At 30.4% G+C, this 25,963-nt stretch overlaps 2 protein-coding genes across 5 annotated transcripts; one reads left to right on the forward strand and one right to left on the reverse strand.

The window, feature by feature from the left end:
• Positions 1 to 61: 61 nt before the first annotated feature.
• On the reverse strand, positions 62 to 19,469 carry Mew (multiple edematous wings). Of its 3 annotated transcripts, XM_072910839.1 has the most exons (19): positions 19,330 to 19,469; positions 16,136 to 16,271; positions 9,490 to 9,617; positions 9,120 to 9,170; positions 8,034 to 8,137; positions 7,804 to 7,931; positions 7,484 to 7,692; positions 7,105 to 7,309; positions 6,779 to 6,922; positions 6,549 to 6,690; positions 6,140 to 6,408; positions 5,764 to 5,992; positions 5,232 to 5,463; positions 4,522 to 4,918; positions 3,850 to 4,079; positions 3,113 to 3,339; positions 2,754 to 2,848; positions 2,310 to 2,439; positions 62 to 2,111 (listed from the first exon to the last, which is right to left on the reverse strand). In XM_072910839.1, exons 2-19 carry the CDS (start codon positions 16,162 to 16,164, stop codon positions 1,881 to 1,883), a joined length of 3,180 nt encoding a protein of 1,059 aa, XP_072766940.1. In that variant the 5' UTR covers positions 16,165 to 16,271; positions 19,330 to 19,469; the 3' UTR covers positions 62 to 1,880. The 3 variants fall into 3 exon arrangements, with proteins under 3 accessions (XP_072766940.1, XP_072766938.1, XP_072766939.1); XM_072910837.1 differs by lacking the exons at positions 16,136 to 16,271; positions 19,330 to 19,469 and adding an exon at positions 10,149 to 10,517; XM_072910838.1 differs by lacking the exons at positions 9,120 to 9,170; positions 16,136 to 16,271; positions 19,330 to 19,469 and adding an exon at positions 10,149 to 10,517.
• Gyc88e (Guanylyl cyclase at 88E) lies at positions 19,027 to 25,963 on the forward strand. Of its 2 annotated transcripts, none has more exons than XM_072910840.1 (12): positions 19,027 to 19,529; positions 19,927 to 20,140; positions 20,313 to 20,586; positions 20,820 to 20,943; positions 21,740 to 21,881; positions 22,305 to 22,443; positions 22,618 to 22,822; positions 23,183 to 23,329; positions 23,585 to 23,717; positions 24,410 to 24,637; positions 24,722 to 25,057; positions 25,143 to 25,963. In XM_072910840.1, exons 1-12 carry the CDS (start codon positions 19,302 to 19,304, stop codon positions 25,556 to 25,558), a joined length of 2,586 nt encoding a protein of 861 aa, XP_072766941.1. In that variant the 5' UTR covers positions 19,027 to 19,301; the 3' UTR covers positions 25,559 to 25,963. The 2 variants fall into 2 exon arrangements, with proteins under 2 accessions (XP_072766941.1, XP_072766942.1); XM_072910841.1 differs by having other exon boundaries at positions 22,317 to 22,443.

A 25,963-nucleotide genomic window follows, 5' to 3' on the forward strand; every position in this document is an offset into this window, starting at 1 on the left:
ATTTCCTTCTAATGGAAGAGGTTTGTTGTTACAGAAATATAAGTGTAATACATAACTAATATTAAAGAATATAATAAAATTTTATTTCAATTTAAATATAATAATAAAATGCAGATAGATATGTTGATTCTATATTCGCTACAGTGATAAATATAAAATTTATAACATAACTAAAAAAAGATTCTACATATATAATAAGAATATTACTGTAATATAAAAAATTTAATATTTTTAATTATATATATATAGTAACGTTTCTTTCTCTTACAGGGCAGTAACAAATATTGACAGAAAAATCATAACATCATCTATCTTTGCAAAAAGTTTGCAGATCATACAATAATCCATTATAGAAAGATACAACATTGTTTATGTGAAATCTTTCTTTTTTCTAATTTAACATATTATATATGTCAAAATTTGTTATGTGCAGAAAACAGTTTCTTTACTTTTCCAAATAATATTGTGACAAAAATATTAATTTAAATAATATATATAACAATAGATTTATGTTACAATTGAAAATAATGCATATCCTGATATATATATATATATATATATATATATATATATATATATAAATATATATTAATCTTAATTTCCACATATCTTAAAGAGCAAATTTTTTTACAAACTTTTAATAATGTGTTTGATAATTGTTCCTATTTTATTTAAATACATCTCACTCTAAATATATTTTTTGCACTTCTTTCGTGATGAAATGTCATAAAACTCGAGTTGTATTGAGTATCAATTACAAATATTATAATGCATAAACCTTATTTATGGGATGGATATTTTTTTAACAGATATTGTGAAAGAGTAAAAAATAATTCTATTACAAAATGATAACATATTAATGCCATTTAGATGGCATAGAACATGTTGAAGTGAACATATTAATTATATTTTATATATCGCGATTTCAATAATTTATGCGCTTCTTGAATTATAAGATCATCCTTTAAAAATATTATAAATAAAAAACTATTTTTGTGTATATAATGTTATATATACGTCTCTTCTACTTTAAGATTATGTACGTTCCTTTTTCTTTAATCTCTTTTGCTTTTTTCACTTATCTCTTCTATTTAAAAATAATGTAAGAGTGGAGGGCGATATCTGTTATATGAGTATGATTCATCTCTGTTATGTCAATGCTATTTCATATGTAATGGCACGAGTAAAATATATGTACTTGAGAAAATAGTAACTGCTAATCCCCACTCGATAATCGGCTATTTTATTGTACACTGTATTACAAGTGCCTCAACAGTCACTAGATAGGCACTTTTTTATCCAACACATCATGTTTATTATTTAAAAACAAATTATTCTTTTTCTCTAATTTTTAAAGTTAATATATAACATTTAAAAGTTGTTTTCATAATTCATTCAAAAAAATGAAATAACACTTTTACATTAGTCTCATTTTAGATATTACAAAATGCTAATTTTTACCTGTGCGATTTTTCTATTTCTTTATTACAGATTATGATTATAATTATCTAAACATGATGTGTTCTTTTCTATAAAGAAAATATCTAGTTAAATGTTAAGGAATTTATAATGTTGCGTGTACACATACGTACAATAATTATCCAAACGTCTTTGAGAAAGATTTGTCACGCGCATGCGCGTAAAATATATTTAATATAACAATATCACAATATATATTTTTTATCATCTCGCGTACCCAACTGCACGTACATACATACGAAATATGCGTCCCGTAAACTCAGGCAGTATAAAATTGGAAACAAATTACGCGCGCAAAACGCATATACCTCCTTTTTTTCTTCAGTATAAGTACTTGTGTCTTAAGTAATTATGACAATTCGTTGCACGAATACTTTACGTATCTCGATTATTTGTAAGTCTTAATGTTTGAATAATGCTTCGTTCTCAGGATTGTCATCCCTGTGCTTTTCGAGATTTCCAGACAGGGTCGGATCTGGTCGTCGTCTCTTGAAGAAGCCGAGTTTTCTCAATATTAATGTAAGTAGAATGAACAGTAACATACCCGCCACTGCGGCCACTATGTATATCCATATTGGCACGGGTTCGGCTTCTTGCTGATCCAGCAGATCTGGATAAGCGATCGTTTCAGCCTATGTGATATAACATCAATTAATATTTAAACATTATTTTTATCATATAGAATATTTTTAATATACATATATGGATATTTCAGAGTTGAATCTTTAAAAATGCAACCGCGAAATTTCTTTATTATTAACTTATTATTTAATTTTTACTATATAAAACGATTATAATATATTAAAATGTAATATTGCATATATACTTACAATTGCATGGTCATCCTTCAAATTTTCTTGCTGTATCACAACATTCGGAGGTATTACTATCCTAGCATTCGAGCCTATTTTAACCATGTCCACTTTCGGGTAATCCTCGACCAAAGTAGAATTCCAAAGTCTGAAAGCAATCATTTCCTTAAAAAAACTGTAAAATTGATAAACTAAAATATTTTAATTTTAAATAAATTAAAAGATTAATTATTAATATTAAGATTTTATATTTCATATTACTTTAAAAATTATAATTAATAAAAATATATTTCACACAATATGATATAACTGATAATAATCAAATTTTTATTATATTAAACAAATTAAGAGATTAATTATTAATATTAAGATTTTATATTTCAGATTATTTTAAATATTATAATTAATAAAAATATATTTCACATAATATAACTGATAATAATTAAATTTTTATTATCTTACCTTGCTTTAACAGTTATAATAGCTTCCTGTTTCCTTTGTAAATTATATATGTAGCATATAATGTCAAAGCACTTGGCTGTACCAGCTTTACAATTCTATAATGTAAAATCCTCTATTATCGATTTATACAAGACAAAGTCTTTTGCTTAAAAATATAATAAAAATGAATGACATAAAAAGATATTGTTTATTTACTGATTTTCTCGAAAATCTCATAAAAAAATTTTACCATAAAATAATCATCTTTATATCAATAATAAATTGCCTTATACAAAAATTCACTATAAATTCCGTTTCTAGTTCAAAAAATTTGGCTGCGTTCCACAAGCTCCATTAAATACGAATGATGGAGCTCTTACCATTGTAACCACACGATGGCGATGTCCGTCTTTGTCGATGATCGTTCGTGTATTTACAACTTTTTCCGTATCTCGCGTTGTTCTTATATGATTAGTGTGGTTGTACAAGATTGTCGGTTGAGTTGAAGATTGCAAAATATCGGTATCATCAAAGTTGATACTATCTTGCAATTTTAGAGGATTGACCACATGACCTGGTGGCAGCATACATTCACCATCTGCTAAAGCTAAAATTTAACATTATTTAATATTATTTAATATTAGCTACTTATTATGAGAGAGAGAGAGAGAATATAATTATAGTATTATATCATATTGTAATATTAATCTAATTTTAAAGTTTATTTTAATATATTATATACATTAAAATTAATATAATAAATTTTAATAATACATAATATATAATAATAATTTTAATAATATATATATATATATATATATATATATATATTTATAAAATATACTACTTCTCTCTTAATCTTTATAACTAGCAGTCTTATGCTGCTATGGAATTAAAAGATCAAATAATTCAAAATAAAATTTACTTTTGAATATTGTAAGTCGAAATAAACTTTTAAAATATATGCATATTCTGATATTGAAACTGCAAATCTTTGCAGAAATACCTCACTCTATAATGTCTCGACGCAAGAAAAAAATTTAATTTAAAGTGCGATAAATATTTTCGATCTATTATTTCTGATTGACTGAACATCAGCTGAAAAGCAATATATTACCTTGGACAGTTGGCATCTCTTCCATGTATAACAGCCATTTACCATGCGCTTTGTCGTTCGCGACTTCGTAAGGCCAGGAAATGCGCACCTCGAGAGTGCTGACTTTCCACGGACCTTCGTTGAATACCTCGTAAGTGTGAGATACTTTCGGTCCTATTTCGTTCAAGTACTTTATTGCGGATTCACCGACTACCGGACCACCATAAAATGCCCATTGAGTTTTCGCACTCCTATAAATAAATGTAAATTAACGTTAGTATACTGTGTGATAGAAATATATAAAAATTATTTGATTAATTTGAAAAAATTAATTTATTAATACAAGCATATAAATTTGTTAAATTAAGCCACTTTAATTATCTTTATATATTCAATGGTTTCTTTTTCTCTTGCTTTTTTGATTATCAATTAAATGATATGTTCTTCAATTAGTGACATATAAAAATTTTTATATAATGATAAATACAATGTACTATGGCAATGTATTGTAACTAACAGAAATGTCAATCTTGTTTTAATAAATTATAAATAGATACATTACACTGCAATTAATTATATTACAATGCAGAATAATTTAGCATTCAATTAATGATTTATGAAAAAAATGATTATAGGAGAAAATACGACGTTGTTAAATCATATTCTGGAATAATAATATATTATAATGATTACCCTTTAATTGAGAGCTCGGCGCGTTTTAACACTGTAGCTTGCAATACAGTAGGTCGCTTCTCCGTGACTTCCTTCGATGTGGAGTTTGTGAAAATCGTAAAACTTAATTGCGATTCGTTATCCTCCAGATTTTGGGGATCGAATCTCACTTGTATGTCCACCATTTTATCCTTCTTGAATGGATTGCCGATAGAGCATGACACCAAAGTAGCATTATACAGATTGCAAATTATGGAATCATTGCTCTTGCTGGCAATGTAGTTCAAGCTCTGAGAGTGAACGATGAACAGTTGAGCCTCGTATGCGGATTCGCCGACGTTCACCACGTTCACTTCCACTACTATCTCCTCTCTCTCGCCCAAAAGTAACTCGTAAAAGTCCGGCTTTATGGAAGAAGCTAATATAATGAGGAAATATTTCATCAAATATTTTTTAATACTAAAATTTAAGGCTGTGATACAATTCTATTAATAATCTCAAATGTGTAATATATTTTGCTCTACAAGTTTCTTGTACATTATTGTCAAGTTGAATCTCTTCATCTCTTAATTTATCAGAACCAAACAACCAAATGACACACATACAACAATGTTTTTATTTTATGAATATTTGAGATAATAATTAATTTATGAATAAATTAAGAATATAAATGTTCAAACAAAAAAATTTCATCTCTCTGAATATAAAACTATGTAAGAAAGAAATTTTACCTGATAAATTCAGTTTAGCTGTCATTTGTAAATCACTTTCGCAAATATCGTTGTTTCCACAGTCTTTCTGGAAAACGACCTCGAATACGCGTGCGGCTTCTTGCTGATTAAGTATCGGATAGTTTTTTATATCAGGTAAGGGAGCACCTTCGGGAGGCATGACTGGATCTTCTTGTATCAATGAATAATTCAGACGGAATTTAATAGGCGATTGGATGTCACGTGTGTTCTCCTAGATAAAAACAAATATATCATTTATTAATAAATAAATCAATAATTAATAAATAAAATTATATAATTAAATAAAAATTAGATTTATTTAAGTGTAAATTTCTCAAGCAATTAATAAATTTTTCTTTTTGAAATGGTATCATATACAAAGAAACTTAAGTTTTTACTTATTAAAAAAATATAATACTTGTAGAAAATCAAATATATAATTATATGGAATTATTAAATATTGATAATAAATGAAAGATGCTTTGTATTGTATTAATAAATAAATGTACCTAGCACACAAATTTGATTTTACCTTCAAATAGACAACTTCCTTTTGACAATGTACCAACTTTGTAGTATCTAGGGTGACTGTTCGATTAACGTAATTTGGACGCGCGTTGCCACTGGTGCTGAACCAAACCCTTGAGAATTTTTTAGCCCCGCTATAAGTCTCTGCTTCGATGTAATAGTTCAATTTCAGATTTTGCATAGATTCTTCCTTCGCTAGCGACTCCGTTTTGCAACAAGCCTCGAACATAAAACTGCAAATTTTAACATATACAATCAATGATAATTTCGCAAACGATAACGCGAGTTATAGCTTATATTCGTTTTATACACGTTATATAGGTATTTATTTGATAACTCGTATTTATTTTATAGAATTGTTTTCGCATAAGATGATTTACCATGTATGATTTGATTCTGGATCGGCCAAGCATCCAATTCGATTGGGATCAATAGGTTCTATCGTATCCTGATATATTCCACCTTTTTTCGCATAACGTATATAAGTAGAGATATCAATGATTTTCTTCGAACGAAGAAGTGCGATTGCTTCGTTTTCATATGCACCAACTAAGAGGTCCGAATAACCATTATGATCCATATCGATACCTCCGCTTAACGAATAACCAAATGTCTTTAACGGCGTGGGCATATCTTCAGCATGAATTATCTATTAAACAATAATAAATATAAAGCAAAATATTACATACAGATGAAATAAATACGCCATTAAATCAATTATGAAAAAATAAATCAAAATATTTTACATAGATTAAAAGTATAAAACAATAAGTTTTGAGAGTCTATTACCTGCGATGGTGTCTTAATTATACCATTCTTGGAACCCAAATAGATATAAACTGTACCCTTTCCTTCGTATGGAGCGCCAATTGCGATATCCTCGTATCCATCCTTATTCAAATCACCCAAATTTGTCAACGCGAATCCAAACCTATTGTTAATTTATCATTACTGTATTTAATATCAACTCAAGAGAAAGAATGAGAGAATATAAAGCATAAGAATATATCACAATAAACCTGGACTCCTCATGACCAACGAGCTTGACAGGCGAACATTTCTCTTTAATACTTTTACATACATCTAGCGATGTATAAACATAAACAGCTCCACCTTCCGCTTTATTGAAATAGAATGGCGCTGCTACGATCAAATCAGTTATTCTAAAACAACAAATATAGAAATGTGTAGATAAATGGCTTTAGTTGTGATATATTTTAAAATTATTTTTTTAAAACAAATATATTAATGAAAATATTAATAAAGTAATGTACAAATTGTTTATGTTAAGACAATGAATTGTAACACACAAGAATATGTATGTATTGGATGCGCGATGCCTTACTTGTCTCCATTTATATCTGCCGACGTAATTTCATATCCGTAGCTCGATGCAAATTGCTCGCCGTCCAGAATAAGAGCGATATCCATGTTCGGTTTGAAATCGCGTCTAGTGAACAAAACCACTTGGCCCGTGCCGTTAGAACGAGGTGCGCCCGCTGCATAAGCCAAACCTTTGCCGAAGAAATTTCCAACAGCCACCGACATCCCTGTAACATTAAGGGTTGAGTAAACAAAGTATAATGTAACGCTAAAAAAAACATAATCACTGGCTGAGAAAGAGAATCAATAATTTAACAATCATGTAAATCCGAAAAAGGGACAAATGTACAAAAAATCAGTTCTTAGTCAGAGAGATGTTTCTAATATTCATACATACGTACCGAGATAGCTGTATTTATTTACGGGTGAGAAATCTTGCATTGGCGCGTTGTATACTGTATTGTCCCTAGTCAGAAACTCGTCGGACACTGTAAATAGATACATAGTCCCTCGCCAAGTGTGTGGTCCTGGCGTGCCGATCACCACGCGATCTTCCGCGGTGAATAAACCGCTGACTCCGGCTTGACAGTAACCGAACTGCTCGTGGGCTCTGAAAAAAAAAAAAAATTGAGAAAGTCTCGCGTATACTTGACAATACTTGAAAGAAATAATAGATATATTACAAAGATCATGTCTAAATATTTTGAATAATTTATATTACTTGTTTGTAGGCTTGCCAGAACACGGCTTCTTCAAATCATCGAATTTCAAGTCTTGAGATAATATATAGCATTGGCCCTGACCCCATTGCGAGTCAGCTGTCTTAACAATATGACGATGCGCGCATACCTGGAAGCAGATACGACGAATTAAATAATCTTTATATGCATAAACATATCTCTCATTTTTCTAAGATGCAGTATTATCATGAATTTATATCTGTTGACTCACCATAACTTTACCTCCCACTCCCTGACTGCGTACAGTCACTCCTAACCACTGGTTATCCTTTATTTCATCATTCCCTGGTGGTATTAAATCATCAGATTCCAAATCTGAAAAAAATTTATTTTGATAGGTGTGGAACTTTCAGAATGAATTAATGTGTACCTATTTTTTAATAGAAACAAAAATTAAGTTACAAATTTTATTTATTGACCATACATTATAACTTGCAGCATTATTTATAATATATGTGACAGTTAAAGATTTATTATTACATAATTGCATTTTTAAATTAAATTTCATGTAAATATTATAACAGAAACAATAATAAATAAAATAAAAATGATCAACAAAATATATAAAACTAAATCAATTAATAACTTTTATCACAATATTGATATTGAGATAATAGCTGCAGGGCAGCAGTAATTAGTAAATAAATAACAAGAAATTTAAATTACTAACAATAAAATTAGTAGATTACAAAATTTAAGAAAATATGACAGATATTAATAAATGACTAATTAATAAATAATAAATAACGACATTAATATATACAACGATTTTATTATTAAACTAATTATTTAATTATTGAGAAAACATTTTTTTTAAACAGCAAATTATCTTTTTGTCAACTGCATTATGTAGTATAGCCATGCGCGTATACAGAGAAACATGATTAAATAAAGCTTTGCGTGATAATCACAAGATAATAGATAAATAAAAATAAATAAGCAATAATGTTAGTAAAAGCAAAAATGTCAGTTTGCATAAAAGTACCATAAAAAATTTTATACATCACTATTGTCAATTGCTACAATTACTTATCATTGTCATTAAATATTCTGTTTTTATTCCTACGTTATTTTAAACAAGAGCAAGCTTTGATATAAAAGGATTAATTTAGTAAAAGAATTATATAATGAATCATTGAGATTAATTTTCTTATATCGCATGCTCTCGCACTCTTTAACGCGAGATATTTTTATTCAAGAAAGATATATGCAATCTGGATGGCAAACTGCTGGAAAAAAACTCTCAAACTCTTCATTCAATTCATTCTGCAAATGCTGCTGAAGTTTATACACTTACTTGAATCGTACGATTCGTATTCGTATGGTCTGTATAATAGATTATCGCCCACTGGTTTACCGAAACATGATTCAACAAAAAAGCATCTTATTATACATAATATGAAACTAAATATATCAAATGATAAATAAATACATTGCATTAATTAAAGAATTTATCCACCTATTTATTATTAGCAAAACATAAAGGCGTATGCAACCCAATACCCTAACATTCAAATATTACACAGAATTTAATAGAGAGCATAATAATAATTTAATTTATACAATATTATAAATTGAATTATTATTAATTATACAATAATATTATAAATACATCTTCAATTATTACAATAATAATGATTAAACAATGAATAGTATATAAAACGTACTCATACGTCCATCGGTGATAACTTGAGTACAATCCCTGGTATATGTTGACATCGGACATTGCCATAATGCTCCTGATTTCTTCGTTCCTGGTTGTCGATTTTGATCTAAAGGTGCACCAACCAGCATCCTATAAAGGGAAATAGTTAGATTAGTTAAAATTTTCAAAGAAATCAATTAATTTTTAAATAAAAATTTTTATCCAGAGATATAAACACAGATATATTTTTAATGAAAAATATTAACATAGAACAAGCACATAATCATTCTTATTTTTTCTTTAATAATTTAAGATAAGTTTAAGATTTTTATGTTCTGATAAAAAGAAAATTGCTACAATAAAATTTTTCAATCGCAACATTTTATGCATCTAATGAACTTCATTTTTTTATACTTTAATATCAATTAGCCATCTTCTTTATGTAATAAATCCTGGTCAAACAATTTAATTACAATTGAAAAATTTATGAAAGAAATAAGTTCAATTACATTACAATTTATAATGTATTACTGTAAACTATTGTTCTTATATTCAGTTCTTTACAGTAGCATCTTACTACTATAAAAAAAAATCAATAATAATTAATGAAAAATTCAAGTTATTAAAAAAAAAAAAAAGAAAAAAACTTGTTGAATACATTTGTAACGCTCTGGTACCTACCAACTTGTGGATTTCGACAACGAGTGATTTTCGATCTCTATATGTTCAGCAACCGAGTACCCGAAATAAGAGCCCTCCAGGCCCCTTTTGATAACAGGTATTCGTGGTTCGAGATTAAAAGCGTACGTGACGCACACACTCAGAGCGATCCATGCCAATGTGTTCATCTTTGTCGCTATTTTTATTTATCACCGGTGATAGTATCAGAGATTTTTTTTCGAATTCGCTCCCCCGATTCTCTTTCACGCAACCCCCGCAATTCTGCCACGTTCTATTCCTTTGTCATCACTGTCGATTACATACGATACACGTATATACTCTTCACATATTCCTTCTACATTTTTCAAAACACATTACATTACCCACCCTACCCACCCACGCGCGTCGGACAAACTTTCACAAGGCTTTCGACTCGAGCAGGGTCGGTAACACGTCGCGTCGTGTTACGTAATCGAAATGTTCCTAGCAAGTGTCATCGGTCCACGCGCTCGCGCGTTGAAGATTGAAAAAAATTTCGTTGACTTTTTCCATGGAAATCGACCAATCAGAGATTTCTTTATTCTGATTGGCTAATAGACAATCTCGACGTCAATCTTCGATATTCTTGGCTGCCTTCGCGACGAAATCAAAATGATCCGGATTAAAATGATCGTGCGCTGTGATTGGTCAAATTTGAAATTTCATTATGATTGGTTCTTTCGTCAATGCCGTATCAATCGTCATAACTCTCAACAATAATTTCTTTTTTTTACAGGTATATAATAATTTCTTCTGCAGTAGCACTATTATGATTTTCTATTTCTTCAGAAGGATTGTATTTTACAATAGAATTAAATATTTTTAGAAATGTTTTTAATTTTATTATATACCTGGGTACAGCTGATGACTGATACGGCATTGAAGAAAGAACCAATCATAATGAAATTTCAAATCTGACCAATCACAGCGCATGAATTATTTTAATCCGGATTATTTTAATTTTGTCGCAAAAACAGCCCTCATTTAAAAATGTCATTTAGGTTGACTCTTGCTTTATGGAATCTTATGTAAAGATCTATTTATTCATATGATTATAGACACAGGATATTTCTCTTTTAATTAGCAGTACATCATATATGAATGAGAATATAAATAACTATATATAAAAGATTTTTTAGTATGTCAACATCTTTGACACATATCTATACAAGTACAAAGTATACACACATACATACACGCAGTTCCTGTAACAGCATAAAACATGTTGCAATTTTTTACCGTGAGTATAATTTTTCATTTTTGCATCAGTTAATTAAAACATTAGCTAAATTAATTTCCAAAGCACGGAACAAAATATATACTGTAGATCAAATATTCAACATCACGTTGACTCATTTTATTTCATTGTCAGTACGAATGTGTGTAAGCGTTTCACATCTGCATTCTTCTGAAAATGCTCGTTTTATTTAAAGTGAAGCGATCTTTATTCTAAGAAAGCATCAGATTTTTATATATATATATGTGTATATATATATATATATATATATATATGTATATATAAGACAGATTTTTATCTTTACTTTACTAATATATATTTTTTTAAAGAAAAATTTTTTTCTTATCTACTATATATAATTGTATATATAATTAACTTTAATTGCTCTCTCTTTATTTTACTAATATATTTTTCTCTTAGCTGCTATATATATATATATATATATATATATATATATACAAAAAAATTCCTTTAAGAAAAAATATATTACACAGAAAAAAAGAATATTCTTACTTTGACAATATCTTTAATTTCAAAATGTAAATCTTGAAATGAGATTATATTGCGTTAAATAAAAAAAATTTGCTTAAGTGAAGACATTTTATATAGTTCAACTAAAATAAATATATTCTTGTTATTTAAGAATAATTTTCTTGAATGGAGAGGAAAATATGTTGGATAGAAAATAACACACATGTTCAAATCGAAGATTATAATTTTCTTAGAGTTAAAATAATGATTTTATTCTTAAAATGACAATTGTAGTATTGAAATAAGATTATAATATTGTTGAAATTTAAGATTTTTAAATTCTTTTAAGAAGATTATAAATTGTTGCGTATATGTATATATGAAACAATGAACGCGTTCATAAGAGTATATAAGTTTTGATTTAACATTTACTTTTTTTCTGTGCAGTAAAATAAAGAGAGAGAGAGAGAGAGAGAGAGAGAGAGAGAGAGAGAGAGAGAGAGAGAGAGAGAGAGAGAGAGAGAGAGAGAGAGAGAGAGAGAGAGAGAGCAATTGAAGTTAATTATATATATATTTGCTTACATTAAGAAGTAAACAAGTAATCAATTTAAAGAGCGTCGCGCATAATTTTTGAGCTCAGAAGGAACCGACAGACAGTTAATACAATTCATTAATCCATTAGTAATCAATCGGGGTAACAGCTCATTGTCTTATTATTGACGCGCGTAACGCAATGCGTTGAACAGCAGGAAACACCAGCTTTGTTTGATAATATAGCAAATATTTTTCGATCAGTAGCATCGCCGTTCGCCGGACAGAAACGTCGATCTCGATCTCGCAATCGCGTGTTTGTCAAATTTTTTAATCACGACATATCTGAGATGAAATTAATTCTCAAATTAATATTACACGAAATTAATTACAAGTATATATCTGTTTTTAAGAGCACTCGAAGATTCGAATCGAATTTATTATCGACATAAAAAATTATATTGCAATTAAAATATTCTGCATAATAATGAAAATATTATTAATTTTAAACCAGCATATGTGTATCTATAATAAATAATGTTAAGATAAATAATGATAAATAAATGATAAAATAGAGAATAAAAAGTGATAATAAACGTAAGTAATATGAAAGTGAATAAAGTTAGGAATAAATTATAAAATAATTATTGTAATCACTGACAATCGAAGATTGATTAGTAAAACAATAACAGAAATTTTCTAACAGAAACTGCACTTTCATATTAACAAGACTTTTATTGTTAAAAAAGAACAACTTATTTTAGTTTTTTGAATAAATTAGAAATTATTAATTATTATATTGCGCGCAGAATAAAGTAAGTAAAATGTAAAAGATTATTATAAATTGTCATAATAATGGTAACAAAAAAAGAATATAACTAACTATATATATGTTCTGTAGAAACAATTATCAAATTAATTTTTAATTTTAATAATCACAGAATCAGACAATTTTTAAATCATAAAAATAGTTTTTTATTCTTTTTTTTAATTCGCTTTCCTCTTCCATAGAAAAGACTAAATTGCCTCAATACAGTAAAAGAATTAAGATATTGACTCTCATTTTAAGAATTTTAAATTTTTTATACGCATTTAAGATTATAACAAATGGTTCCATTTTGATATCTAACCACGAAATCATTATTTTGATAACTGCTTTTATTGAAAAGAGAGTAAGAGAAAGAGAGTATAATGGATACTTATACATTTTTGATATTATCTAGTTCACTGGAAAATATATCGATTATGCTTTCATTGAAATATTAATATATACATGATCACAAGATCGAATATTATTGTTTCGCGGTTAAAACCAATATATTCTTTTGTGCTATTTATTATGCAAATTATTTTAAAAATAATTCTTTATTAATAATTAAAGTTGTATTATGTATATATGTAAATCTTTTGTTTCCACGGAAAAAAATAATTATTTACGGGTTGCTTTAATAGCAACACATATAAATTTGACAACTCTTTAATTTTTGAAAATTTACTTTAAAAATAATTTGCAATTGTGCAAGTAATATAAACACGTTGTTCCAGCAACATTGTTCTGGAAGCTACAGATATCATGATATACGCAATCAAGGATATGTACGGTAAAATTACAAAACTTTCTATATATCCTGACGCTTTTTATTGGCGTCAAAAAGTTTGACCAATATAAAAGATTAATAATATTGTTTCTAATATTAAAATTGTTCTTCGGATAAATAGTTATTCGTACAAAATACAGTTACAAATTATTCCTCATTATTTACTTTTAATAATAATTGTAATACTTTACTTAATCATTTAATTAAATATATTAATTGTATACTAATTAATCGGATTTTATTACAGGTATACATTATTTCTTATTTATTTAAAAGAAGATGTAACAACTTATAATTAACAACGCGATTAGGAAATAACATCCGTGTAATCAACAGAGCAAATGACGCGTGCAAATTATTCCAAAAAAATTGAATTAGCATTGTTCATTCGACTAAAACACTAATCTTTGAATCGGGAAGGTATCCTTCGATTTTACACTTGAAAGCCCCGTTCGATTTTGTCGCCTACTACCCCTATATAGGGGGAGAAAAGCCGCGCGCATACTCGCAATTGGTATTCGCGCACGTGCTTTCTCGTTCACAGATTGATCCTGAGTGTGTCTCTTGCACACACAACACAGTACATTCTCGTGCCGAGTCAATGTGAACGTGTGTACCACCGTATGTGTCGCGATTCACCTGTTGTAGCACCTGCTGCATCCTCCAAAGCTTTGCTCCTCCCCTGTCCCGACCGGGGTGTTAAATCACGCTATTAATTTTGGTAACACGAGATCCTCGAATGCTTGTACAATTAGAGAGAGAAATTGCAGAGCTGACGGGATGTAATATCGCGAATTTCGCTTCGTGTTTTACTTTTTTTTTTTCACGCAGATACTGTATTTGTCGACGGATCGATTAAGTTCGAATTCTTATCAGTAGCTTTGACATTAGTTAAACGAAGATATTTGCTCTCGTGATTAAAGTTTATTATGTAAGTGAGTAACTATAAAATAAAAAAAAAATTTGAACTTTAAAAAAAGTAAATTAAAAAAAGGATTAATTTCAAATAATTTCGAAATTTGGCTTCAATTTTAATTATAAAGGATAAAGAAGAAATTAGAAAAATATAGTGATTTAGATGATGAATTTATATAAATTTCATGTATGGCGTCAAAGATTTAATATTAGTTTTAAAATAACACCTGCTGAAGATTAATCGCGAGCGAAGAAATCACCAGTAAAGGCCAAGGGGACGAGTTTAAATGGTATCTTAAACGCAATATCAATTTGCGATTGTTGTAGCACAAAAGCATAGCCTCGACGACTCAATCTAATTAACTGGAATGGCTAACCGGCAGAACAATTATAATCGTATTCCATAATGGAGCTGCACGAAACAGTGTCTTTAAAAGGATCTTATTAGCTAACAGCTCTATGAGAAGATGAAGTAGATTATAGACAGGATCGGACTTTAGTATTAATGAATCCTAGATGTTATTCGAATAAATAATTGTTTACAATTATATATCGGCCAATAATATTTTTTTTTAATATCGGACGTTTGAATTAAATTTATGAATTTATTTAATTTTATTTAATATTTTTTCACGTGTAGAAAAGTTGTTTTTTTTTAATCTATTATTAGGGAATATTAATTAATGAAAATAAAGAACATGAAATTAAATATTATTTAGAAAAATTTGTTGTAATAATACGGATAATTTATATATATTTTTTGTACAAAATGTATCTATTTTGTGGAAAATTTAGAATGATAAATTTTTAGACAAATTAATTTGCAGACAATTTTGTTCAGAGGTTCTCCATTTCTTACAAGTTCGATTTTTGTCTTTTATCATGGATCACGTACATTTCGAGATGTTGTATAAGGGTTTAATATAAAACCGGCCCTGATCATAGAGATACAAGGAAGAGAGGTGGGCAGGGGGTGGAAATAGGGGATGAAAAGAGATCGCCTGTAGAACGGTAGCCTAAATAGATCGTGCAAAGAAGATGGAACGAAGAAAGAGGAAGGCAGAAATGAGTGGGGAGGGGGACGAGATTGAAAAGTTGCGGAAAGCGGTGGGAGATCCGTATTGAATCCATCTGATTATTCCGTACACGGCACTGTGTTGCGGGACACGTGATTCTGCGTTTGTGAACGAAATTATGCATAATGTGCTACTACTCACCGGTGACCTGTAGTAGCCCGCCGTTGCATCTTTGAAGTTCCGCCGCAGCTTCCAGAAAGGGTGTCTTTCAAGAGCTCGAAAGAGTGTGCTCACCATTTCAGACAAGCGAACGGAGATATATCGGGGTGCGTCAGGACTGCAACAGGTAATAAAGTGATATATACGCTGAATAATTAGATAGAAAATTTATTAATTTATGACATGAGATAATAGAAGCAATAAAATTATACGGAGAAAAAAATATTATTATATTACGTGGAAAAAAAGAGCCATAAGAGGTTTCGCTATCATAATTATTTAATATTATAAAGCAAAATTTGAAGATCGATGAATAGAGAAATCTTGGTAAAAACTCGTTTGTAGAAAGACTTGCTGCAAAAGCAAAGTATAATTAATATTTTCCACGGAATCATTTATTATTGATGGGACAAGAATTAATTAATTTATTATTATTATTATAGCAAAATAATTTGTCCGAAAAAACTATATTTTTAGAAAATAAATTACATATTATATAACAAGGCTCTTATTATTATACAATAAGTGAAAAAAGTGCTAGTAGATTTTTTTATCTTTTCATATCTTATTCGTTGTAATATACATGTGTTGTAATATACATCTTGTGAGATACACGTTTTTTATCGTAAAATAATTCTGATATATTCGAAAGTGCTTTAGATGGAGTAGATGCAGTGATCATCGGACGCATGGATGTGTTTATTTCAGGATATTTTTCTAGTGACTCTGTAGTCGCTCTTCCAAAAGAGCTTCATATAAATAGAAGTGCAAACGCTGCCATGCGAAGCACGTACGATATATTAATGAAATTATACTTATATCAATTTAAAATTTCTGACTTTCTAATGATTTTTTAATTTCCTCTAAATGTCAGTATACAAGATATCAAAAATTGAATATTTTATTACGAAATATATGAATATGTGAGATATAAATTTTATTCTTCGATGACTTTTTTATTGGTGAAATAATCAACCGTAGTTGAGAGACTTTATATAGACTGTTTATAGATTGTATTAGATAGCGCGGGAAAGATCGAAGTTATATTTTTCGGGTTAAGGACATCATCAGGTCGTTAAAAGGAAGGACACATTTTGTCTTTATCTTATAAATTATCTTATCGCGTTATCTTTTTTTTTTATTATGTGCGTGCATGTGTGAGCTATTGAAACTTTGTTTCCAAATATGCTAATGTATTCATGATTAGTCTCCAAGAAATGAAAAATGTTATCGCGGTTTTTATTTCTTCTGTTATATTAAAAAAAACTAACGATCTTTAAATAGCTTATAATTAAGCTTAATGATCATACAGGGAAAGTTTTAATTGAGGATGCGTTTTTGGCCCGCCAATAGCTGAAGTTTGAATATATTGATATATTGACAAAACGTCTTACGATGCGGGATCGTCATCGTGAGTCGACGTGAGCGAAATTATGAACGATCTAATAATAACCACACTCTTACCCATATGGGAAGTTGATTTTAATTCAGGAGGACTGAATACACACACACACACACACACACACACACACACACACACACACACACACACACACACACACACACACACACACACACACACACACACACACACACACACACACACACACACACACACACACACACACACACACACACACACACACACACACACACACACACACACTCACACACACACACACACTCACACACACACACACACACACACACACACACACACACACACACACACACACATACACACACCATACACAGACATACACACACATGTATCAAGTCCCGTCCTTTTAATAAGCAAGGTCAGTAATCATGATGATTGAGACTCGCGATGAGCATCCTCGAAGTATCGTCAAAAATTAAAGAGATTGTGCGCATATTCATCATAAAAATACATATTTGACGTTTGCTAGATGATTTTATAAGAGTACTCTTTTGGAAAGGATCCCAGGTAGCAAGCACATGTCATTTTCACATCAAAAACTGGTCATTTCTGATTTAATGATGTCACGTGACCAAATAACGTCTAACTTAAAACGTCTTTTTTGTGACGTCTTAATAATGTTGTAAAAACACGTCATAATTTTATGATTCTTAAGTCATTATTATAAATCGGCCAAGTATTACTATTTTTTAACTAAAAACTTATTTAATTTTTTATAATATCTTAAATTATTAAAACAATTTTATGTATAATTTTGATATTACAATTCTCTATATCTCAGGGCCCTAAAATATGAATTTCCTCTATATCCTTGGACTTGATCGTGACATTTGATCATCGATCTTTTTCTCTAGCGTGAACTCGTGAAAAGTGAAAAGTTTTATTAACGAATTCAATATTTGTGAATAAATTTTTCATTTTTTACGAGTTTACGCTAGAGGAAAAGATTCATGATCAAATGTCATTAAAACGTCACTAATAGGTCTGAAATGGCCATAAAGTCACGTGTCTTTTTAACGTCTTGAAATATCGTCATCGGTCTGTGACATTCGTCCGTCATTTTTACATCAATACATCACGTCATATTTGGTTCAAACTCACCATATTTTGACGTCAAAATGTCGTGTGCTTGCTACCTGGGATGTTTCTAAACATATGCAAAAAAATTTTGGCAGGTGATTTCTTGAGTAATTTCTTAAAGAAAAGTTCATATACTCTAAACGATAGTTTTTAACTGAAGGATATTCGAGATTTAAAAAATAAGATTTTGAAAAATATTTTTAACAAAAACAAAATTATTGGAAATGATCACTTCCAGCAATGATATATGAATACCGATGAATTCTTCTTTTCATTGATTGGCGAATACGTTTAAAAATACCAGGAATGTATGAAGTGTTTCGCACGATGTGTAACTGTGCTATTCCTTTAATCTTGAATATTTTTAATTAAAGTGATATAATCTAAGGATTTAAAGTAACTCTAAAGAAAAAAATCTAAGGAATTCAATTTTGGGAACGACGAAGATCGAGATTAAGCTCTGATTTTTAACACCCTGTACCTGTGTAGAACATAAATGGTGTATCTGAATTTTTCTTCAAGAAATTATCCAAGGAATCATCTTCTGATTTTTTTCGTACATGTTTAAGAACACCCTGCATATAAAGGGGAATTTAATACAGTCTAAATAATATATGTATTTTAGACATGCAAGAGCATATTAGTATAAACTCACGTATTTCCAGTAGAATTTGTCTAAAGAGAATCATGTACGGTCTAATCTTGGAAAACCTGGCCGAATACATAAGGCAGGTTTACGGCGAAGATAGATGGGAAGAGATTCGCAGACAGGCGTCTGTGGATCAGCCGAGTTTCAGCGTTCACCAAGTTTATCCGGAAAACCTGTTACCAAGATTGGCAAAAAAAGCGATTCAGGTAAGTAAGTTATGCAACAATTTTTTTAACTTAAATTTTCGTACTTTTCTTAAAGAAAAGGAAAACTGAATTCTTTATGAAGCCTGAATATTTCACATCCTACGTCGTGTAAAAATAATTTACATATTGACATAAAAATATAAAATATCTCGTAAAGTTACTAATTTTTAATATTCCATTCTCTTGATTTTTTAAATTTATAATATAAATATTAAATTTATATTAATTTATAGTAAAAAGATAAATTTAATTTTTACAAAAAGAAAAAGAACTGCGAACATCAATAATACTCATAAAGTATACCAAGTCGTGCGCAAAATGTTTGAACGTTCACGCAGGGGGTTTGCTTTATCTGCAGCAAAATTGTTAAAAAAAAAAAATCAAATGCGCACTTTAGATACTCGGCGTGACGGAAAAAGAATTCTTCGACCAGATGGGCGTGCACTTCGTAGGATTCGTTGGTCAGTACGGTTACGATCGCGTGCTCTCGGTTCTGGGACGACACGTGAGGGACTTCCTCAATGGCCTGGACAATCTCCACGAGTATCTCAAGTTCTCCTATCCAAGGATGCGAGCGCCGTCGTTCATCTGCGAAAATGAAACACGTCAAGGTGAATGCAAGACGTCAGTTACAAGCCAGTTTCAATGAAGAGAAACTCTTTCATTATTCTAATAATTTTTTTGTTTCAAATTATAAATAAGAGATAAAATGAAACGGACAACATACGTTGTCTCTCTTGCATTCTATTAGAGTTCAAATTTTTTAAAGATTGATGAATGCAGGTTTGACGCTTCATTATCGAAGCAAACGTCGGGGATTCGTCTATTACACGATGGGCCAGATAAGGGAAGTGGCTCGGCATTTTTATCACAAGGAACTGCAGATCGAACTGGTACGCGAGGAGGTGCTATTTGACACCGTGCACGTGACCTTTCAGCTCACCTTTGACAATCGGGCTTTTACGCTCGCCTCGCTCGCGATGACTCGCGAAGAGAAGCACCTGCCGATCGGGGCGTGCGTACTCTTCGAGATATTTCCCTTCTGCATCGTCTTCGGGTGCGTGCTGATGATGACATTTATTATAACGGCTCAATGTTGTTAGAAGCAGTTACATTTTTTTTTTTTTTTATTTTAAATAAAAAATTCTAGCCATAGCTCAATAATTATTACAGGGAGTCAAATAAAAAGCGACTTACTGGAATTAGTTAAAAATATGTATAAAGTACGTATGAAAATCGATCTTTGAACAATAAAAAAATCTATATAGTCAATCGATGTTTCAATTTCAGCTCTGACATGATAGTTAGAAATATCGGCAATTCGTTGATGGTCATATTGCCAGACCTGGTTGGCAAAAAAATCACCTACTTCTTCGACCTAGTTCGACCGCTTATTGCGTTCAAATTTCAATCGGTAAGCTTCCCAGGTAGCAAGCACATGTCATTTTGACGTCGAAAACTGATCATTTCTTGTTCAATGACGTCACAACCAAATAATGTCTAATTATAAACGTCTTTTTTGTGACGTCTTAATGATGTTGTAAAAGAACGTCATAATATCGTGATTTTTAAGTCATTATTATAAATCGCCCAAGTATTACTATTTTTTAACTAAAAACTCATTTAATTTTTTATATAATATCTTAAATTATTAAAACAATTTTGTCTATAATTTTGATACTCGTGAAAAGTGAAAAGTTTCATTAACGAATTTAATATTTGTGAATGAATTTTTCATTTTTTACGAGTTCACGCTAGAGAAAAAGATTCATGATCAAATGTCATTAAAACGTCACTAATAGGTCTAAAATGGTGATGAAGTCACGTCTTTTTAACGTCTTGTAGTATAACGAAATGTTGTCACCGGTCTGTGACATTAGTCCGTCATTTTTCCGTCATTTTTACGTCATTACATCACGTTATATTTGGTTCAAACTGATCATATTTTGACGTCAATGTGCTTGGTACTTCCAATTCGGTAGATCCAATAAATATTGATTTAAATTATCTTTCTAAAAAAATATTTTCGAGATAGAAAATAGATTTAAATGTAAATATTTTCTTTCTGGATTTTTTCTAAGATTTAACATTGTCAAATTCGAATCTAAGATGTCTCATCTTAAAGACTGATTTTAATTTCTAAGATAAATACATCAGTTTATTTCTATAATTTTGTAAGCAAAATAAATAATTAATTTTGGACGATTTAGATATTGAACCGAACAAATAACATTTTCGAGCTGGTTACTGTTGAACCGGTGCTTACGGAACGATTGAATGATCGACACAGGAACGAAATTCTCTTGAGCGACGAGCTTGAAACCGTAGAAGATAAGACTTTACGATTGAAAGGTACATTCATCTTATTAAATTTAACTTCAGTCCGTGGAGCTGAAACTAGCGTTAGATCAAGAACAACTTAAGAGTAAAAAATTAGAGGAATCAATGAGAAAACTGGATGAGGAGATGAAGCGTACCGACGAATTACTGTACCAGATGATTCCCAAACAGGTCGCGGACCGTTTGAGGAAACATTTATTGATGAAATTAAAAGAATTAGAAAATAGAATTAAAAATTTAGTTATTACAGTAAAGTGAAATATATTTTTATACTAAGATATATTATTTACTTTTTATTGTTAGTAACTGAAATTAAAATATTCTTTCCTGTTTTTATTACATGAAAAATGCAGGAATGATATAATCGATTTGTGTCAGAAAATAAAATATAGAATACGAGTGTAAAAAAGATTTAAGAAATTACATCATTAATAGCATCTTTTTCAGGTCAAATGATATACATGGACAATTGGAAAATGATGATGTATCTCGGTACACCAGTCATGCCCGATCTGAACGCTTTAATAGCGACAGGCCTCTACATAAATGATCTCTCGATGCATGATTTTAGCCGGTAAAAAAATCACACAAAACGGTTTATACAAAGAAAAAGAATTTTGCCATTATTGTTGCTGGATTTGACTATGTTATCTATATCGTAATACTTGTATTAAAAGTTAAGCTCACCGCGAAATTGCAATGATTTGCGATCGGTTAAGGAGTCTAATTCGACTTGACAATTTTGTAGAGACCTCATGCTAGCTGGAACTCAACAGTCCGTGGAGCTGAAACTAGCGTTAGATCAAGAACAACTTAAGAGTAAAAAATTAGAGGAATCAATGAGAAAACTGGATGAGGAGATGAAGCGTACCGACGAATTACTGTACCAGATGATTCCCAAACAGGTCGCGGACCGTTTGAGGAACGGTGAAAGTCCGATTGATACTTGCGAGGTACGAATAATTAAAATGAAGGGGAAAATCTTTTCTTTTTTCCTGTTCCTTTATATTATTAATTATTGTTGTATAAAGAAAATAATAATATATTATCTACCAAACATAAGAATTAGTTAAAAAGGAAAATTCTTTCACATTTCTCTCATTCTTCCTCCACTTTTAATTAAAAAAAAATAATTATAAATAACTAAAATAATGAAATCATTTTTTCTTTAAAATTAAAAGAAATAAGTTCATTCTCTTATCAAACTTATGGATTATGTAAAAATAATTTTATCTAAATTTATAGAAAAAATTCTATTGTTTCTTTTGACAACAAATCATTTTAAAACACATCCGCATTTTATCTGCTTACAGATGTTTGACAGCGTGTCAATTTTATTTTCGGACGTGGTGACCTTTACCGAGATCTGCAGTAGAATCTCCCCGATGGAAGTTGTGTCCATGTTGAATGCCATGTATTCGCTGTTTGACACTTTGACCGAGAGAAACCGAGTGTACAAGGTATTCTTTAGGTACTTCAAGAAAGAATATCGATTGTAATTTTTCAAAGAACTTGATTCAATCTTGTGACGCGCGTCTGATTCTCGAATTTTATCATTACTGATCCCACGTATTTACATTAATGTAATAACATGTAAATTTATTTTTAATTTAATTTAATTTTTAATTAAGTTTAACATACATCAATAAAATTTAATTTTACATTCAAATTACTTGTATAAAATAAATAATAATACTTTATACTTCTTATTCAAGGTCGAAACCATCGGCGACGCTTACATGGTAGTCTCTGGTGCTCCGGTAAAGGAAAACGATCATGCGGATCGCGTATGCGATATGGCTCTCGATATGGTTGAGGCGATAACCGACCTCAAGGATCGTTCAACAGGTACAAAAAAAAAGATTATCGATTTTTTTAAACACATTGTCGGAGTCCAATTTTGTTGAAACATATTCTTATTATATCAATTTTCTAATTCTCTATAATAAATATTTATGTTTAAAATCTTTCTTTTCTTTATTAGAGATATATAAAAAATAAAGAAGAAAAATCTTACTATATTTTTTGATAATTTATAAAAAATTATACATTGAAAATATAAGTATACTATAAAATAAGTATACTAATCAAACGGAATTGCAATTTCCGCCAGCACAATTTTTTAATGAATAAAATGTCAACGAAAATTAAATCCATAGCATCAAATTTGAAATGACAATTAATACTAATACAAATTTAATAATTTTTTACTTATATTTTTGTATAATCAATTATTATACTTTTATATCCTTTCTAATTTCATATAATATTTTAATTAACATTAATATTTATATTTAAAATCTTTTTTTTCATTATTAGAGATATATAAAAAATAAGAAAGAAATATCCTGCTATATTTCTTGACATTTTATATCCTTTAATAATGATACTGCGTAGCGGAATATGTATAAGATTTCTCGTGATAAATATGTAATGTAAAGTAATCGTTAAAGAGTAGAAAATAAATGAGCAAAATTTTTCTTCGTCACTTCTTATGTGCAGACTCAACACTAGACTAAGACAGACATTAATTTTCACAGGTAATCATCTTCAGATACGCGTTGGCATTCATAGCGGCGCAGTCGTGGCCGGTATCGTTGGCTTGAAGATGCCACGATACTGTCTTTTTGGCGATTCCGTCAACACGGCAGCTCGTATGGAAGCGACTAGCCAGGCCATGCAAATACATATATCCGAATCCACTCGGGAACTGCTATCGCCCTCGTACAAAGTTAAGGAACGTGGGGAAATCGAGGTGAAAGGAAAAGGTAACTGTGATATACATATATTGTTCGCGAAATGTCTCTAATCCCCCGCGTATAATTCTCTACTAAATTGTGAGTTGATTCCAGGTACGATGAAGACCTATTGGCTGGAAAAACGGGAAAAGCGTTCCGTCATGACTAAGGGTATCATTATACAGGAACCTCATCAATGGCATACGAGGAGCTCTGAGAAAAGGTTCTCCACAGTGGGCGCGATAGGTCTGATAAGTCCAAGCATGTTTGACAAATCGCCTTCAAAAGACGTGCCGTCGAGACGAGGCTCGTCGAAGATGTCATCCCCGACGCAACCAGGATCCTCCGGATTACTTCCCGAAGAAAGAAGGATATATTCCCCTATTACCTTTCAAGATGTCGCGCGACGATCGGTCGCAAACTCGCCGACGAAGAATATGGAAATTCGAGGTAGAAAGTTCGCCCTTTTTTGCAAATTTTTAATATAAACGATATCCCATTTGTCATCATCGCAATAAATATTTTTCTTTCGCAGAATGTCGATCGAATTCTATGGGGGCGATGGGCGTCAAGAATGTTTCCGATATGTTCAGTTCTCTTCTGAGCGATACGGAGGAGCACTTCCGGCAACATCGGGACAATTTGTCACCGCGCGTGGAGAATCGGTCAGCCGGTGTGCATGTGAAACCGGAAGTGAAGATCAACGCCGTTTCGTCCTCGTCTTCGCAGAGTTCCGAGGACGAGTCAAACCCATCTCTGAACTCGTCGCAGACGAAGGATGGCAAGGATAACGCAGATGTGACAGCTGGTGACAACAGCGAGTGTGCGGCGATCAGTAGCGATCTCAGCAATTCCCAGGTGTTGATGCAGCAGGACCAATGCTGTCCGGGATTTACCATGCCGAAGAGCAGCAAAATGCGTCATCAGGGGAACAATTGTACTATTTTCTAAAGCAAGGAATTGAAGATCGATAAGACTAATCGAGTCATAAATTTTTATTTCTTAGAGTTTGACATTTTAAGCCATTTTATGTATGTTATATTTCTCGCGTTGTTATTTATCTGATTTTCAATATAAAAGAATCAAGATATCTCGTTATTTTTTTTTTTTTAAGGGAACATCGGTTCGCAAAATTGTCTAGAAACTCCATTGTGAAAAAATATAGTAGAAATGAATATACATATCTTATGATATATTGCTGCTTTTAAAACAGTTTTATAATTGAAAAATATCGAAAAATATTGTTCATCTATTTCAGAGATTAATTCTTCGGCAAATTTTTAAGAAAATAAAAATTAAAACAGTTCTCGTATATTACTTTATAATAAAAAAAGACAATTGAATTATTATCACAGT

The sequence above is a fragment of the Anoplolepis gracilipes genome, chromosome 2 (assembly GCF_047496725.1).
Source record: "Anoplolepis gracilipes chromosome 2, ASM4749672v1, whole genome shotgun sequence".
Taxonomy (NCBI): domain Eukaryota; kingdom Metazoa; phylum Arthropoda; class Insecta; order Hymenoptera; family Formicidae; genus Anoplolepis; species Anoplolepis gracilipes.